Source organism: Rutilus rutilus (assembly GCF_951802725.1).
Source record: "Rutilus rutilus genome assembly, chromosome: 3".
Lineage (NCBI taxonomy): Eukaryota > Metazoa > Chordata > Actinopteri > Cypriniformes > Leuciscidae > Rutilus > Rutilus rutilus.
In genome coordinates this window covers 49,927,801-49,946,707 of record NC_140211.1, presented here as the reverse complement: position 1 = coordinate 49,946,707, position 18,907 = coordinate 49,927,801, and the positions used below count along the sequence as shown (strand labels likewise).

At 37.6% G+C, this 18,907-nt stretch overlaps 1 protein-coding gene across 2 annotated transcripts in view; it reads left to right on the top strand.

Annotated features, from left to right (window-relative positions):
* LOC311288550 (equilibrative nucleoside transporter 2) overlaps window positions 1-18,907 on the top strand; it is a 41,548-nt gene that overhangs the window by 17,143 nt on the left and 5,498 nt on the right. Inside the window, exons 11-13 of one of the 2 annotated variants that reach the window (XM_084406022.1) lie at window positions 6,924-7,009; window positions 14,369-14,568; window positions 15,906-18,882. In XM_084406022.1, coding sequence (XP_084262148.1) covers window positions 6,924-7,009; window positions 14,369-14,568; window positions 15,906-16,017 — 398 coding nt within the window. In that variant the 3' untranslated portion in view covers window positions 16,018-18,882. Of the gene's footprint in view, window positions 1-6,923; window positions 7,010-14,368; window positions 14,569-15,905; window positions 18,883-18,907 lie in introns of those variants that run through there. The other variant, XM_084406023.1, reaches the window with a different exon arrangement.

Below are 18,907 nucleotides of genomic sequence, written 5' to 3'. Positions count from 1 at the left end.
TGGTCTGGCGTCGACTAATGAAAATCGCCCAGCTCGAGGGGCGGCACCAAGCATGCATTTGAAAATCTCACTGCACGCAATTGGATAACACTACGACCAATCACAACAATAAACCCCATACGCTTAGCTACCAGCGGAGCTAACTGGTAGATTAGACTCTTACTGTATCCGGTCGGCAAAACAGCAAAAACGTCCTTCTTGCAAAGGAACAATTCGAGGGGCGTCTTTTGTTCCTGTTTTAGATAAAAAGCCAAGTCTAACTCATTGTAGCGGCCAAAGCCGTTTCAAACAACTGGTGTTCATCCATAGCCATCTTGCAATGTTTACTAATGACTTCGACGTCACAGCGCTGTCGTCATCTGTTTAGCTCGCCTCTGGCCCGCCTATATCAGATAACCCGATGTGATTGGTGCAGCTAAGATCGAGGAGCATATTCAATGAGCATCAGTATTCGACACCAGAGTAACTCGCTGAGCAAATTCAACTTGTGCTCTTGCGAGAACTCTGGATTACCAGGGTAGCATTCGCCTTGTGACAGTGTCTAAACGTTAGGATATAAATTTTCAATTGTCCGATGCAGTCGTCATGTGTTTGAGTTTAACACCGTGAACGTAAAGCTAACTTTTCAAAATCAAATAGATTAAACACTTTAAAATAATAACCGTATAGACCTACAGTTGCAGTTAAGAGAGCCAGTTTTAGTTTCTCAAATGCAATTTGTCATTCATTGCACAATTTCAATTTTTTCCAACTTTTTGTTGTTGCTCATAAGCTATTTAAAAGAAGATTTGGAGATCGCCACACAATCTTGGATCCATGGACAAAAAGAAAAAAACATTTCCATCTCGTACCCCTGGTGATGACAGCATGTGGTTTCAAAAGTTTAGAATTAGATTCATTGGTTTTATTGAATCTAGAAAATTATCTTTAAACGAAATGGAGTGACCAATATTGTTGCTTTTCTAGCCACAATTTCTCTTTAGACCTATAAGCCTATATTTCCTTTTTCAGAGAATTCTGCATAGTCAGTCTATTTATGATTTTACCACTAGTTGGTTAATGTCATAATTCTCACTGCCAAATCCAGCTCCAGTTTTAACTGATTGGTGAGCTAAGCTCCCACTTCTGCTATTGAACTTCCTGCTGTAGGGCTGGTACAGAGGTTTAACAGAGGATATGAAGAATTGCTGTGAAACCAGTGAATAATCAAAAAATAATCAAGTAAATAACTAAATTTGAAGCGGCCTCTGTAGTGATCATTGAAAATGCAGCACCTGGCCCACAAGGGAGGAGGTGGAAGTCTTTCTGTGTGGATTGTCATTCAGTCGAACTTGTTGGGCTGATACGTTGGATCGTCAGTCTGTGATGGCACTCAAAGGCCTGGTGCTGTGGTATATGGGCTCCGTTGTTTCTCTCCTCAGTCTGGCTTTTGATCCATCCTGCCACAAAATTGCATAATGCGTGGCAAAATTGTCCTTAGGAAAAGTCTCAAGTGAAATGTTCACCTTTTCCTGCACTGAATTAGTCTCTTTCCATGCTGACCCCTCAGAAGTGTCAACTTCCTCTTTCAGGAGGGGGGGCTGAAGGCCCATCAGCAACTTGCTCTTCTTTTTTCTGCAGTCATCCCTTCAGTCTTTCGATTCGCCCCCATTTGTCAAGGCAGCAGTCTGAAATTCGAATACTCAGAACCGCACAACTCAAATTAAACCTACTGCTCAATTCCAAAAGTCTCTTCTGGTTAAAACCGCACCATCAGTTCCTCATTTTATTAAAAAAGCTTAGTCCTTTTTTGCAGGGGAAAAGCAAGCATTCTTCTTTGCAAAACGCAGGAAAAAAGCAAGAAAACTACTCTAATTAGAATATAGTGTATAATGTAAACGTAAAATTCTTTGTCTTTACTTTTTTATAAGAAACCAAAATAAAATGACTGTAAGATGTCTGTTATGTGCCTGTTCAAATCACAATTTCTATTTAACTCGGTCCCCCAATCTCGTTATCATACAATGCATAAAAATGATCTTAGTCAACATAAACCAAAATCTTAGAATCTCTGCAATGGATCAGTTTCTGCACACTGTCTCCCAGGGATAACGGGATACAAATTCTAGACACCTTCAGATAGAAAGTATAATATTTAAACACGTGCAGTTAATATTGTACAATTTATTCATCACTTTAAGAGCACCGATTGCTCGGTTTTATTTCTCATCTGAGCTAAAACAAATCAAAGTCGAACTAAAATTGCCTAATTATCACAGGTGCATTTTTTTTTTTAAACCACGCCGAGCTCACGTCCTCTTCAGATCTGAAAAAAGGTATCAATGTCTGTCCAGTAACTAATGATGAACGTAAGGTGAACTGCACAGTTTCATTTGCTCACGCGGTGCGGTGGACTGTTTTAAAGCAGTATACCGTCCGTGACAGACAAATCCGTGCTTTTAAAGGTATAACGTTAGGCTTAACTTTAAATGTGGATAATCTCTCAGTATAATATTCCATACATTGTCAGATCTTGGTAGACATGTAACTATTATATTTGTAGATGTTATTAGACTGATTAATTCATAGATTATAATTAATGTTATTTATTAATTTATCGTTTATAAATAATAATCATATGCATAATAAATGATGATCCAATCTGTCATACACAATTTATGGCATTTAAAATTATTTAAATGTTATAAAAATGATTTAAATGGGACAAGTAATCATTTAAAGGAGCTGTATGTAAGAAATGTATTTCAATTAATCATAAATGGCCCTGATATGTCACTAGACATTAAGAAATCATGTTCATTTCAAATACTTATATCACTGACAACAGTAGTCCGGCCAGGATATTGTCATTTAAAAAGTGAAATTGCAGCCCTCAACTGATGTTGATGTTGTCATGTTGTGTTTTGGCCTGATGCTCCACCCTCCACCTATCTACCAATCACAAAGTCAGTACTGTTTCGGCATCCGGGTTGCCAGCTCAGCTCTAGTTACCACAGCTGCAGCTCATAGACTTTAAAAAATATGGACAAAGCGTCTGTGACGTCACCCATAGACTTTCTGAAGAACGGTTTTGAAGCCGTTTATGGGGGGTATGGGCGGCGCCATCTTGGAAAATCTTGGGAAATCCTAACCCCGCCCACCTTCTGGACAATCCTTATATGGGTAAAGGACGCGAGTCCGGTTATTCCAAGTACAGAACAGCGCGCGTCACTCAGCTCGCTCTGCTACTCCGGTTATCTTTGTATGTATATTTTAGGCAACGAAATATGTTATAAAACACCATACTAACTCTTTTCGTTTTCATTTAAAGAAATCTTAAACATTATAGCCACACAAATGTGGTTCAGGCAACGCGTATTGATTATATTCACTGCATAAAACGTTTGCCTAACAAAACGAAATATAAAACACAAACCTGCCTCTTTTCGTTTAAATATAATATAAAAATATTAAACATTTTAATATGGTCCAGGCAATATGTGCATTTGTACTAAACAACAGATGTTGCAGTAAACAACATTATACAGATCATCTTCTTTGTATTCAAATTTAAAATGACAAAACTCAACCCAGTCTCTTTTTGTTAAATTTGTGTTTTATCAATATTAGCCATTATAAAAGTATAAGTAAATGGTACCAAGAAGCTATACAAATAAAGCAAACAATTCAGTCAAACATACAAAGTCAGCGCTCTCTAACCATACAACGGTAAAGTTAAATAGCTTATAAAGTTATGAAACTTCCCCTCAGCCAAAACGATTGGCCAGGGAACAAATTATAGATTCACGAGACCAAAAATCGCCCGTTAGATATACACAAGACTAATTATATCTCATGTTTAACCACTGCAGAGACGCCAGAGTCAGCGGCAAATGTCAGAACGACTAGCCGAGGAAAGGCTGTTCCAGGCGGGGTACATGAGCGCCGAGCGCCCGGTGATCGTCTGGATCTCACAACCTGGATATCATTTTTATAAATCTTTATAAATAAACCACAGATTTGAGCTTTAAACAACTACATTCTCGCCTGAAAAACTCTTAACTCTCAACGTTCGTGCTGGATCCAGCAGCCTATCTGGCAACCTCGAGTCAGGGGGGAGGGGGAGGGGATACACCGCTCTACAGTAATTTGAAAGTGATTGCAGTACCAGTTTTGGCCACAATCTTACATACAGCTCCTTTAAAGGTCCCGTTCTATGCCCCTTTTCACAAGATGTAAAATAAGTCTCTGATGTCCCCAGAGTGTGTATGTGAAGTTTGAGCTCAAAATACCCAACAGATAATTTTTTACAGCATGTTTAAATTGACATTTTTTGGGGCTCAGAAAAACGAGCTGTTTCAGTGTGTGCCCTTTAAATGCAAATGAGCTGCTGCTGGACGACCCAGGGGGCGGAGCTTCATGAGCTCGCGCTCAGTCTGTCAGGACAAATTCATCTCACGGAATGATGATAATATCAGAAACTCTCAGTAACGGCGTTCATTTCGAGTCGGACAATAATGCCTACAGAGTCAGAGTGCTGTATAGAGATGAAACAGGTATGGTTTAGTAGTTTAATTACGGTTATTATAACGTATTTGTCATCTGCTTGTATGCATCCATTATTTATTAACAGCCTACAAGTCTGCTGTTTCGGACCAGGTCTGAATGATGATCAAACATGTACTGATGAGTTTAATAAAGTTTATTGTACATCACACAAAAGATGAAGCGTCAGTTTTACTTCAGAAAATCACCGTAAGAGCTGAGTAAACACAGTAGCCTAAGTTATAAGAAGTGCGCAAGTAGCCAGTAGAGTTGAGGGAGCATTCCTGTGGGCGGAGGTTAGTCCAAAAACGGTTCTGGTGACATCATGAATGCAGGAAGTAGAGGGGTGTAGTCCAAACGAGTCGTTCGTTGTAGGCTTTGAAAGGCAACTTCTGTTAAATAAAATATCTCGCTTGGCATTGAACTTTGAGCGTTATAATTTTACAGATATTATTTATACTCTAACAACAACATTACACACTAACTAAACTTTGAAACATGGAATCGCATAGAACGGGACCTTTAAGTAGTAGATAAATAAAAAATGGAAAAAATGATCCCATCCCTGCAGAATTGTCAAAAACATGATTACTGGTTCAGAATGTCTGCTTAAGGCACACCAACATATACTGAAGAGTTATGTAGAAATAAATAAATGAATCAAATGTAAAATAATAATGTGTTCTGTTGCAAGTTCACATACTTGATCTCATGGTTTATTGTTGAGCTGTCAAGTTGTCATGTTGAAATAATCAGTTCCAAGACCTTGACACATTTTTATTTAATATTTTATTTGATTATTATCATTTTTTTTTTATAGGATGTGCTGAATATTCTTCAGTTTTATGCACAACAACGTAAAAATAGAAATACGACACATTGCTTTTTTGCATAATTGTTTGACACATGAAAACTATAACAGTGTATCTTACAAGGTAACACAATGTAACCTTGCTCTCACTTGAAATGTTTCCCCACAATAAGTCCTTGAATTTGAGGGGTTTGAACTTGGAAAGTCCTTGAAAGGTCCTTTAAGTTGATCAAGGTGTGGGAACCCTGCTTGCTAGTAGTTATGGAGAAATCATGTTATGGAAGCCAAATGGTCCAAACTCTTAAATTTGACCGGTGCATTGCTTGTAATGCACAACATTGGTTGGCTTGTGTACACAATTGCATAACAGGTTCATACAGGTGCATGTTGTATTTAGAGCGTTGCCTGACCAAACACTGATAGTCACATGCTGCGATTTTTACAGTACATCTTGCCCCACAAAATCATTATGCTAATGATTAACACAGCAAGTGCACGTTCAATTTCAAAACCTTACTGATAGTGTCAAATGTGATGTGATCTGGCAAAGGTCAAATATAGAGGTTGATCGAACTCTATTAAGTGTCATTATTAAATTCATGACCGTTTTCTACTTAATTCTGCTTAACCGTTTTAAAATCTCATTGTCAATGCCGCCATCTGGTGGATCTGTAAAGAGCAGCGCTCAAAGTACTTGCAAACAGCAGCGTTTTCAGTACAGGGAAAAACCTTCCACATTCTGCCATTCAACATTTAAAAGTACTTCTTCAATCAGTGTTTTTAAGTCTAGACTACACAGGTTTTTGCAGGCCTAAAACTTAAATGTGCTTTGAGCTAGGTTTCTCCCAAGTTTTTTTTTTTTTTTTTTTTTTTTTTTTTTTTTTTTGGCTTGCTTAGTTGAGGACTCTTAAATAGTTCACCCAAAAAATTATCCCATAATTTACTCACCCTCAAGCCATGCTAGGTGTATATGATTGACTTCTTTCAGCCAAACACAATCAAGAGTTATATTGAATAATAATCTGGCTCTTCCCAGTTTTGTAATGTCATAGTGTCCGAGTTTTTGAAGCTCCAAAAAGCACATCCATTCTTTTTTTATTTTTGGGTGAACTATTTCTTTAATATTTGAGCTGGTCTTTAGATTAATTGAACTCATTCCATTATTGATAAACTTAATTGTTGCTGAACTGAATCAATATGAGGAAAGAATGTCATTAAGGCCTCGTGTCCACAACACAAGGATGTTGTTACTTTGACAAAATGATCTTGTGGCCATGACATATTATGTTTTTACGAGTTGATGTCGTGGCCACAACAAAACTAAGTGAACTGAACGTGTCTTCTCCCGGTTGACGTAGATTTCAACTGAATGACTGTTTACTATTGTCGTTTTAGAGCTGCTTTTCAGCAGAATTGAATTCTGTTTGCATCATTGACTCAGACATTGACAAATCTGTACTGCATAAAGCGCTATATAGTCAAGTAAAGGTGACTTAAATAAAATGTACTTCCACACTTGCACAATGTCTGATTATTACAGATTCATACATATAAGGTTGTTTTTTATCTCTCTACTTCTTTTTCTCAGAACGATACTTCATTCCTGTTTTTTGTTTCCTCACCTTTAACGTGATGGACTTTTTGGGAAGAACTTCCACGTTAAAATTGAAATGGGTGAGTGAATTATTTTATCATTCTTTCCTTAATCCATCCCTTCGTCCCTCCATGAGCACATTTGGGTGATTCACACCAAGAGAACTGCAGATAAAAATTACAAACAAGCTGTTCACAAGCAGTTGGATGTGAGTATGTGTTGTTTTCCGTTAAATGTTTGTATAACTGTCCTGAGTGAAAGTCAATGGCACTTTGATACAAATATGTTATACAGTGGGTACGGAAAGTATTCAGACCCCCTTAAAATTTTCACTCTTTGTTATATTGCAGCCATTTGCTAAAATCATTTGTTCATTTTTTTTTCCTCATTATTATTATTATTATTATACACACAGCACCCCACATTGACAGAAAAACACAGAATTGTTGACATTTTTGCACATTTATTAAAAAAGAAAAACTGAAATATCACATGGTCCTAAGTATTCAGACCCTTTGCTGTGACACTCATATATTTAACTCAGGTGCTGTCTATTTCTTCTGATCATCCTTGAGATGGTTCTACACCTTCATTTGAGTCCAGCTATGTTTGATTATACTGATTGGACTTGATTAGGAAAGCCACACACCTGTCTATATAAGACCTTACAGCTCACAGTGCATGTCAGAGCAAATGAGAATCATGAGGTCAAAGGAACTGCCTGAAGAGCTCAGAGACAGAATTGTGGCAAGGCACAGATCTGGCCAAGGTTACAAAAAAATTTCTGCTGCACTTAAGGTTCCTAAGAGCACAGTGGCCTCCATAATCCTTAAATGGAAGACGTTTGGGACGACCAGAACCCTTCCTAGAGCTGGCCGTCCGGCCAAAATGAGCTATCGGGGGAAAAGAACCTTGGTGAGAGAGGTGAAGAAGAACCCAAAGATCACTGTGGCTGAGCTCCAGAGATGCAGTCGGGAGATGGGAGAAAGTTGTAGTAAATCAACCATCACTGCAGCCATCCACCAGTCGGGGCTTTATGGCAGATTTTGCCGACGGAAGCCTCTCCTCAGTGCAAGACACATGAAAGCACACCTGAAGGACTCAAAGATGGTGATAAATAAGATTCTCTGGTCTGATGAGACCAAGATAGAACTTTTTGGCCTTAATTCTAAGCGGTATGTGTGGAGAAAACCAGGCACTGCTCATCACCTGTCCACTACAGTCTCAACAGTGAAGCATGGTGGTGGCAGCATCATGCTGTGGGGGTGTTTTTCAGCTGCAGGGACAGGACGACTGGTTGCAATCAAGGGAAAGATGAATGCGGCCAAGTACAGGGATATCCTGGACGAAAACCTTCTCCAGAGTGCTCTGGACCTCAGACTGGGCCGAAGGTTCACCTTCCAACAAGACAATGACCCTAAGCACACAGCTAAAATAACGAAGGAGTGGCTTCACAACAACTCCGTGACTGTTCTTGAATGGCCCAGCCAGAGCCCTGACTTAAACCCAATTGAGCATCTCTGGAGAGACCTGAAAATGGCTGTCCACCAACGTTTACCATCCAACCTGACAGAACTGGAGAGGATCTGCAAGGAGGAATGGCAGAGGATACCCAAATCCAGGTGTGAAAAACTTGTTGCATCTTTCCCAAAAAGACTCATGGATGTATTAGATCAAAAGGGTGCTTCTACTAAATACTGAGCAAAGGGTCTGAATACTTAGGACCATGTGATATTTCACCATGTGCAAAAGTGTCAACAATTCTGTGTGTTTTCTGTCAATATGGGGTGCTGTGTGTACGATAATGAGGAAAAAAATTAACAAATGATTTTAGCAAATGGCAGTCCCTCCAGAAAAACGCGATTATGCGATCGCATGATTCCATGCATAATCAGCCAAAGTCCGCATATTTATGCGGGGGGCGCATTTTTTTAAATACGCCGCACTTTCGCCGCATAAATTGCAGATTTCCGCGTGCAAAATATGCGGGCGTGCATGATTTCATAATCCCCGCATTTTCGTTGCAAAAAGTCACATATATCTTAGCAGAAAGTTGACAAATGTTGGGTTTACTTCACACAAGCGCAGCCATTTCCCCTGTTGCCATGGGAACGTTATGAAGTGACGTAATTACGTGACATCATTGAAAAGCTGCAAACCCCGCGATAGGCCTATTTCACAAAAATCCGGTCGTATCCAGTGTTGCCAACTTAGCGCCTTTGTCGCTATTTTTAGCGACTTTTGAGACCCCTTTAGCGACAATTTTTCAAAAAAGCGACTAGCGACAAATCTAGCTACTTTTTGGACAAACCTCAGTAACTTCCAAATGTTGCCAGCACATGTCCCGCGAGCGCGAGGTTTGCGTTCTCCCTGCCGTCACACACCTCTCTCTGCGTCTACCCTGTTCAGTGAATGGCTGAGAGAGGAGCAGCAGCACGGAACAGACGTGAATGAGCAGTGTTGTTTCCACGGACTTATCACTTATCTTTTGTTTTATATTTAAAGAATTTAATTTGACCATTTTATTGTATTACTTGTGCTTATCACTTGTAATACTCACTATCACAGTGCTTTAGTTCACCCAGTTCCCGAACTCTCTCAATTCAGATAATTTTACACATAAAAAAATAGTCATTCAACAGCTACTCGTTCTATTGTCTGACAAAAAATATATAGTAAATGAGAACAGCTTTATTGGACATTCGGCTATATTATATTATAGTATAGTATGTAATATTAAAATACAGTATGTGAGCATGATTTTAACGAGAAAAAACATTAGGCAGGCAGAACGCAAGTATGCCGCGATGACGTCATGAATATGCTAATTGACGTATGGCGTCAACTAGCGACATTTAGCGACTTTTAGGGGAGGCGTTAGCTACTTTCCTTTGAAAATAGTTGGCAACACTGGTCGTATCTTACACCGCAGGCCGTGCTTTGCAGGTTTTCATGGAACAACTGGGGAGAAGTTAAATCACGTCAGACACAGAAGGCAAAAAGACGTGTCTGTGGTGTGAAGGAGTAAGCAGATGTTGAAAATGGAGTGTTGATGCTGGTTCGGGAGTGATGCCCTGACAAAACATGTTTATATTGCACTTGATTGTTATCTGATTTGCACGTCATGCACTTTTATTTATTATTATCAAATGTTGGCAAATTAAAATTGTTTGTAGAAGTTGTTTTCTGTAACTTTCTTAAAAATGAGTGAACACGGAGCAGTTCGTCCGTGAGCGGGACTGGAAAACCCGGAGTGGATCATGAGCGGAGTGATAAAAGAACGCTTAGAGTGGAGAGAGGAACATGCTTTTGCTCCACTCCAGGCTTTGATCGCATCCCCCTAAGCAGGGGTGAATAGCCTACACCTCTTCTTTCCCATTCAAACTAAAATGAAGACATTTATTACACTATTAATGTAATTGGTGTTGGGCAATCACTTTTTTTTCTCTTTTTCATCAAACTGCAGTATTTGCAAGTTCCCGCAATTTTTGCAAGTTCCCGCAATTTTTGCAAGTTCCCGCAATTTTTGCAAGTTCCCGCAATTTTTGCAAGTTCCCGCAATTTTTGCAAGTTCCCGCAATTTTTGCAAGTTCCCGCAATTTTTGCAAGTTCCCGCAATTTCATCGCATAAAATTGCATAAATATCCCGCATATTCCATCGCATTTTTTAAGAAATCTTGCCGCATAATCAAGGATTTTTGCCCGCAACAATCACAAAAAAACTCCGCGTTTTTCTGGAGGGACTGAAATGGCTGCAATATAACAAAGAGTGACAATTTTAAGGGGGTCTGAATACTTTCCGTACCCACTATACGTCTATAAATACTTTGATGTACTTGTCCTCCACTAGGATTGGCACCACTGGCAAACATGAGCAAAACAGGCTCTGAAAAAAAAAATCTTTGCTTTGTATTCACTTACATTTAAAAAAAACTAATAATGGAATAAATAAATAAAACCTCTAACCTCTAAATATAGTGATATAATGGGGGAAAATAATAATTGTTGAAAAATATTTTTATGAAACCAACTATCATACAAAAGTTTATTTTTTTGCGATTATTTTTATTTAGCTAGGATGCATTCAATTGATTAAGTAACAGAAAATGTATGATTTTTGCATCAGAGCACTGAGCATCAGAACAGTCAACATTAGTTAAAGGGATAGTTCGCCCAAAAATGATATTTAAGCCATGATTTACTCACCCTCAAGCCGTTCGAGATGCATATGTCAATCTTTTTTCAGACGAACACATTTTCAGTTATTTTAGAAAATGTCTTAGATCTTTCAGTGGTTATAATGTGAAGCAATGGGGTCCAGCTGCTCCAAGTTGCAAAATGAGCATGCATCCTTCACAAAAATAATCCATCCGGCTCCAGGGGGATAAACGAAGGCCTTCCGAGGGTAATCCGTGCGGTTTTGTCTTAAAAATATACATATTTAAAACTTTATAAACGAAAATAACTGGCTTCCGGTCGTGGTCGACGCGCGTTCACGGAGATGGAAGCGTCGTGACGTATAACGAGCGTGACAGCGCAGCCAGAGAGCAGAGCAAAACAAAACTCTGCGTTCGTTCTACGTCACGACGCTTCCTACGCTACGTCATACGTCATATGCCAGCATCCATCTCCGTGAACGCGCGCCGACCACGACCGGAAGCCAGTTATTTTCATTTATAAAGTTTTAAATATGTATATTTTTACGACAAAACCGCACGGATTACCCTCGGAAGGCCTTCGTTTATCCCCCTGGAGCCGGATGGATTATTTTTGTGAAGGATGCATGCTCATTTTGCAACTTGGAGCAGCTGGACCCCATTGCTTCACATTATAACCACTGAAAGATCTAAGACATTTTCTAAAATAACTGAAAATGTGTTCGTCTGAAAAAAGATTGACATATGCATCTCGAACGGCTTGAGGGTGAGTAAATCATGGCTTAAATATCATTTTTGGGCGAACTATCCCTTTAATGATAATAACAATGAGCAATGCATTGGTTACCGTATTTATTAATCTTTTAATGTTGGTTAATAAAAGGACAGCTTTTCGTTGTTAGTTCATGTTAGCTCAGGTCCAATAAATAGTATGAACAGATACAACTTTCATTTTAATTATGAGCTACAAAGTAAAGTTTGTGTGTCTAGCATTATTTTCCACTTTTATAGCATGTTTTTTTTACATTGCTAGCATGAATTAGCATGTTCAGAGCATTTTGAACGTTACTTGTATGAATTAGCATGTTTTAGCAAGTTGATAGCATGTTTTAACACATTGCTAGTGTTTAGCATGTTGTTAGCATAGTCTAGCATGTTGCTAGCATGATTTAACACATTGCTAGCATTTTTTAGCACGCTGTTAGCATGTTAACAGGTTGCTAGCATTTTTTAGCACGTTGTTAGCATGTGTCAGCATGTTGCTAGCATGTCCAAGCTAGCTGCTAGATAGATACTTAATGGATGAAGCTTAAAATTAGAGTTATTGTATGTAAGTTTTGACCCGCTCAATGAAAGTCTGAGAGTTTTTTTTTTTTTTTTTTTTGATCGTCCGCTTAAAGTTGAACAGTTTGAAAAGATCTAGAATTTGAGTCAGAACAGTCTGACCCGAGTTTGTGGTGGTAGCTTTTAAGCTCCACAAAGCGATACTGTTTAAATTTAGTCTCAGAAGAAGCAGCTTAAATAGTAGGTCAGTATGTTGGCTTTGTCAAGCCAAAATAATTAGTAAATATTGAAATGACCAATACTTTTAATTTATTAAAGGTTAGGTTGTTAGGTTATCTACATTAGTTCACATGAATGATGTGAAATAGAACGTTCAGTAAGACTTTACAGTAAGGTTTCATTCATCAAATAATCCTGAAAAAAGAAATCACTGTTTCCACAAAAATCAATATAATATTTTACAATCACTTTTTTACTTTCACAATCACTTGAATGTTGTTATTATTATTATTATTATTATTATTATATTAGGGGTGTAACGATTCGTTTTAACAACGATTCGATTCGATTCGCGATTCATGGTTGTCGATACGATTCAAGGACGATATTGGTTCATTTAGAACGATCCGATCCGAAACGATTCAGTGACTTGAAATCGATTCAGTAACTTTTTAGCCAAAAATTCTTGTAAGGGAATCAGGTATCAATTAATTATAGATATAAACAAGTAAACAACAATTAATATAAAATGCATTCACATTTTATTTTAATAAGTAGGACTGAACGATTATGACAAAAATGATAGGCTAATTGTTGATTATTCCCTTGAAATTGTAATTGTGATTATTAATTACGATTATCACAACATAGAATGATGTTTTGAATAGTTTGGCCATGGGACCCACATTTCCGCATGGTCATCAAGCCGCGACCCACCTTTTTAGGAATTATATAAGCCTATTATAATACATTTGTTTACACAAAAATTGTTGACACACAAGTTCTGTCCCCCTTTACTTAACAATTTTTTTTTAAGAATATGACAAATACTGATAGACAGTAGGCACTGTGAGGTTAAGCTAATAAATAGCAGTCCCAAACTAGTTTTTGTTAATACAATCTTGGTATGAGCCACCACAGTCATATAAAAATATACAAAACCAGTAAGTGGCATTTTGTTATGGAAACAAACAACAATTAGGCTACCATGGTGATACACAATACTTAGAAGAACTGGTAAAGAAACATGGAAACTGCTCCTGATAAATAGCAACACACATGACGTACCAATAACGTAATTTATTGGTATTTTACTTTTATTTCTTAACTTACTAATTTAGGACGTTGCATGCTCGTATTTCTTTTGCGCTTTAGTGAAGTGATACTGCGCGCTCCGGCGCATTTGCGCGTGCAATAGAAGAGTGCGCGCTACTGCAGTACAGCGGCTGAGAGGACAGGAAAATCCGTTTTTCTGAGGTGAGAGACTTTGCGCTGCTTGTTGTCTTTGCGCTGCTGCTGGCGCGTCACGCATGGCGACGACGACACAGATAGGCAGACTGAATCGAGTAACGTTTAACGCCTTTATCATTAAAAGTGCAAAGAAAAAACATCCATATAAAGTCTAACGTGCTTAAATCCAATGCGCTATTTCCTAGTATCGATACAATCGATTCATTACCTTTTAAAACGATATTAGATCGATATATGTCGTCCGGAAGGCCAACTTGCCGAGCACAGATCGATCCAGTTGGATCGTAGGAATATAAATCGATACATCGATGTAGTTGATGAATCGTTACACCCCTATATTATATATATTTTTTTTTTGTGGTGACGTTTAAATGAGACCAAAAGGATAAACTTGCATTTAAGACATTTTCCCACAGCCCGTTAGAAAATCTGTTTTATATTGTGGTGAAATGTTCTGCTTGGTGGAGCATTATTTCATAATTTCATTGCAAAAACATGAAAGTGTCTTCTCTGTTGTGTCTCCCGCAGCCCTCTAAAGAGAGCCGTTTGTTCCCAGCGCTGGTCGTGTCTCGTCTGATCTTCGTGCCGCTGCTCATGATGTGTAACGTGCAGGAGAGACACAATCTGCCTGTGCTTTTCTCAAACGACTTCATGTTTGCCCCAATAATGCTGCTTTTCTCCGGGTCCAGCGGATACTTTGTGTGTCTGTCCATGACATACGCGCCACAGTGAGTACATGCATTTCAACTCCACATATGTACAAATGGGATCAGTAAAATACAGTAGGCTAATATTGTGAAATATCATTACAATTTAAAATAACTGTTTTCCATTTGAATATATTTTAAATTGTAACTTATTCATTTGATTCAAAGCTGAATTTTAAGCGTCACGTGGTCCTTCAGAAATCACTAGCTATGTTTATATGGACACTCGAAATGATTTTATGAATCTGAACATAGTGTTTACATGAATGGTAAGTAATGTGATTTGGGTAAATATGTCACAAGCTTTAAATTGGTTTGGCCTGTGATGCTTATCTAGGGATTGAGAAATGAAGCCTCTTAAATCTCCAAATCTTTTCCCGAAACAATCAGAGAAAAGCTTCAAAGTATCATTGGTGTTGAAAACATCTTGTGGCAGGTCAAATTTATCAGCTCCGTTGTTTTATCCATGAAGCACAAATAAAAGCCTGACAGCGCTAAATGTTCAGTTTCCTGTGTGGCAAATTAAATGCAACAATTATAATCATACTCTCGGTCAGAGTTGTTTAATGCAAGTAAATGGTGCTCTAATTGTTATATGGTTTCTATACTGTTTGTTGCAGAATATATGATAATATACTATATATAGACTTTTATATAAAAAAAAGTTTGTAAATGGACTTGAACTTCCATAAACCCTTTTAGAGAAGTGGTCTGTGTTCAAACATTCTGACACGCAAAGTGAAGCAATCACATGACTGAAAAAAAGAAAAAAAAAAGAAGTGAGGCTCTATTTTTCATTGATCAAGTTTCTCTGAAAACAATACGCGCTCCGGCACGGAGCTTCATGGCGATTTGTGCTGCGCACTCGATACAATGGTTTGAAGCTTCAGTGTCGTATGTCACGTCACTAGTAAAACCACCCCTTCCAGCATCTGCAGAGGAGAGTCCGAAGCAAGCACTGGTGGGACAACATTGTCCTGCAGGACATCACAGGCGACGAGTGGAAGGAGAATTTTAGATTATTGACAAGACCGTCATTTATGACACTATATTCAACAACAAACACTGGTTGTTCCGTGCATCACATGTCAATATGCCATTTCTACATCATTGCACTTCATGCGCAGAGCTTTCCAGTTTCAGTTTTCAATCCGATCAAGTGTTTACATGTCCGTTCGAATGGATTAGAAAAAGTTTAAACCACTACTTACAATCCAAATGAAATTTAAATCGGATTCTGATGTGGTTACATGTGACTTTTTTTTTTTTTATTCCGACTGTGCTATTACTAGGGTCCATGTAAACGCAGCTATTCATAGATCTCACGTGCTGACGTTTTTTCCTTCTTTCTCTCTGAGGCTTGTGGAGCCTAAAGATGCGGAGACGGCCGGTGCGTTAATGACGTTTTTTCTGGCTCTGGGTTTGTCTTTGGGAGCAGCTTTTTCGTTCCCTCTGCGCCTCCTGGTCTGACGGACAACCACACTCTCAGTCCCAAGCCGATCCGATCTCAGGGCCTCTGGATTATAGTCTTCACACGTATAGTGGACAAACTCAAAATGGAAGCAAAACTGAATTTTTTTTTTTTTTTTGGGCAGCTTAAAAAAAATATACTTGCAGATTTGGCATGTTGTACTAAAGGGAACAATCTGGACAGTCAGTTTTAAGGGACAGCCCAAAATATTATTTTTCTATTATGCCTCCATTAAGAAAATCAGCATGCTAACAGTAGTATTTAATCTGTGCCAGTAATTGCTAGGGCTGGTTGATATATTAAATATTCATGGTATTTTAACAATTATTTTGTTGGTTTCTGCGAATCAGTTCAGAATGTCAAGGTCGGATTCAGCGGATTCAAATAAATATTATTTTTTTTAATTTTGCAATTAACTGCTGTAGAAAACATCTCTTATTTAAAGCTAGACTTGAACTGTATTTTACTCTTTTAGGCATTAAACAATTTTAGAGCTAATACATTAAGAACATATATTGAATATCAGAACACCTGGACCAACAAACAAAGAATAATGATCAGGAGCTTGTCCTAACTGACACAACTACACTGACCACTAAATATTGTTGATGTTTAGCTATTGCCCAGCCCTGGTTTTATTGTTACTAATGTTAAGGGAATATAGGACGTTCTTCTCTCAGAACCATCTGTTGAATCTGCGGTTGTTAGTGGAAACTGTTATCTCGCCCAGTGGATTATACAACAAAGATTTTTTTTTTTTATTAATTTATATTTATGTGGTTTAAGGGAAGTACATTCAGGGATTACTAGTCTTGAAGGGATATATACACACACACACACACACACACACACAGTAGAATTATGGCTCGTTTCCACTGAGCGGTGCGGTACGGCACGGTATGCAATTATTTCCGTTTCTGCTGTCAAAAGTTGTGAATTGTACCAAAATGCACTTTTTCTAGGTCACTAATGAAATTCGCAACAACAAAAAAGGTTGCAGCTGTTCCAGCACACAAGCTCTTTGTCAAAGTCATAACATGGATATACATTTAACTGCATATAGTGCAGTCAAACCATTTTTAAAGCAGTGTTATTTTTTTATTTGTATTTTTTTGCTCCAACTTCCCAAATCAGTCTGATAATGAGAAAAATATTAAAATAGTGTACGGTTTCTGCATTTTTCTATTTCACCAGTAGTCTCAAACGTATGGACTCCACTGTGCATTCGTGTTTGTACTCTAATCACGTAACGTCAACCCTGTAATCTGGTCAAACATGCATATACCTTTAGGTATTTAATGAAAACATTTTCAAAACTTTTTTTTTTTTTTTTTTTTTTTTGGTCCTGCAGGCGAAACATGAGTATAAAACTGACAACATTTTAGATAATTCTGTTTGCTTTTCTCTGGTTAGACCAGAAGCTTTCAATCTGGCATTTAGAGACTCACAGAACTTTTCAGAGAAAAAATGTAAAACTAAAAGACTAATATTTATCCAATTTGACGGTCTGCTTTGTAAAGACTTTTTCTATTGACAACTAACTAATAGTGGGTAGAAAAAGTAAATATTCTCAAGATATTATTTTCACAAGCCAATTATTTTATTTGTTTTTACAAAATTATTGGTAACTCTTTAAAATAAGGTCTCGTTTGTTAATGCATTAACATGAAACTAACAATACCAATATATTTTTTTTTCAGCATTCATTAACCTTTGTTAATGTTACTTAATAAAAATGTGTATGTTAACTGATTAAATTCTGTTCATACAAATGTATTCGTATTGAACTAATACAAATAAATGCAGAAGTGCTGTTCATTGTTCAAGTTCAATAACTTACCATTATTTGGGATTCCTTGGCATCAAACATGTTTAAAAACCTAGTTCGACCACATCCTAAGTTTTATACTTCTAGTAAAATGTAAGGTAATATCCATGTACACTTTTCTACGAGTGAAACTGGCCAGTAAACTCTTATATTAATTAAGTTCATGCTCTAATAACCTGGACCCTTTTATGTGAACTCAGCAACACTGCCTTAGACAGACGTAACAAGATCTTGACATGTAGTTAATTCACTCTCATGCATACAGAATGTGAAGCTATGTGACAGAAAACACTATGTGTAACTTTCTGTATGTAATGCTGGAATGTTCTAAGTGCCATGTGAATGTGAGAGGTGTGTGTGTTTTTATAGAAGCAGTGAATCTGTAAAGATTGAAATGTTACAAACATGTTTAAATTTGTTGAAAATGCTGGTCATTATTTTGGTGTAGTTAGTTGACCAGTAGTACTTTTTGTTAAATAACCTTGTTACATGATTTCACATTTTAATTCCTCCAAGAACACATGATTCGTTAACAGTGTTCAAAGCAACTTGCAGTTCAAGGAATAATCAAACAATCGTAATGTCATTACCTTAATCTCGACAACCACAATCAAACGTTTGAACAGCCAGCAAATGAATGTAAGCTGTCTTTGACTAGAGTGTTCTGGGATTGTGTTTGACCTTTGTGGAATTTTCTCAAGAACAGATGTACTTGATGAATGAAGTTCATACTTAGCAAACTTTGGTTTTTTACATGCTTCCATTTTTGTGCTTCGTTTTAAAAAGGTGTGTAGTGAAATGTTTTTATCTGATAAATGGAGACAAAAAAATACTCATTTGTGTGCTGAAGGTCACTTTTATTCATGTATTTTTAGTGAAAGCCATTATACTGTTCAGAACAAAATGACAACATACCAAAATATATCACAGTAGTTTGTTCTACAGTAAAAATCTCAGGTGAAGGCAAAACTCCAGAAATGTCACTGAACGCACTGATGTTTTCCCCCTGAAATAAATCTTCATTAATATCATCACATACTGCTTCTACCTGCTGTCTGTTT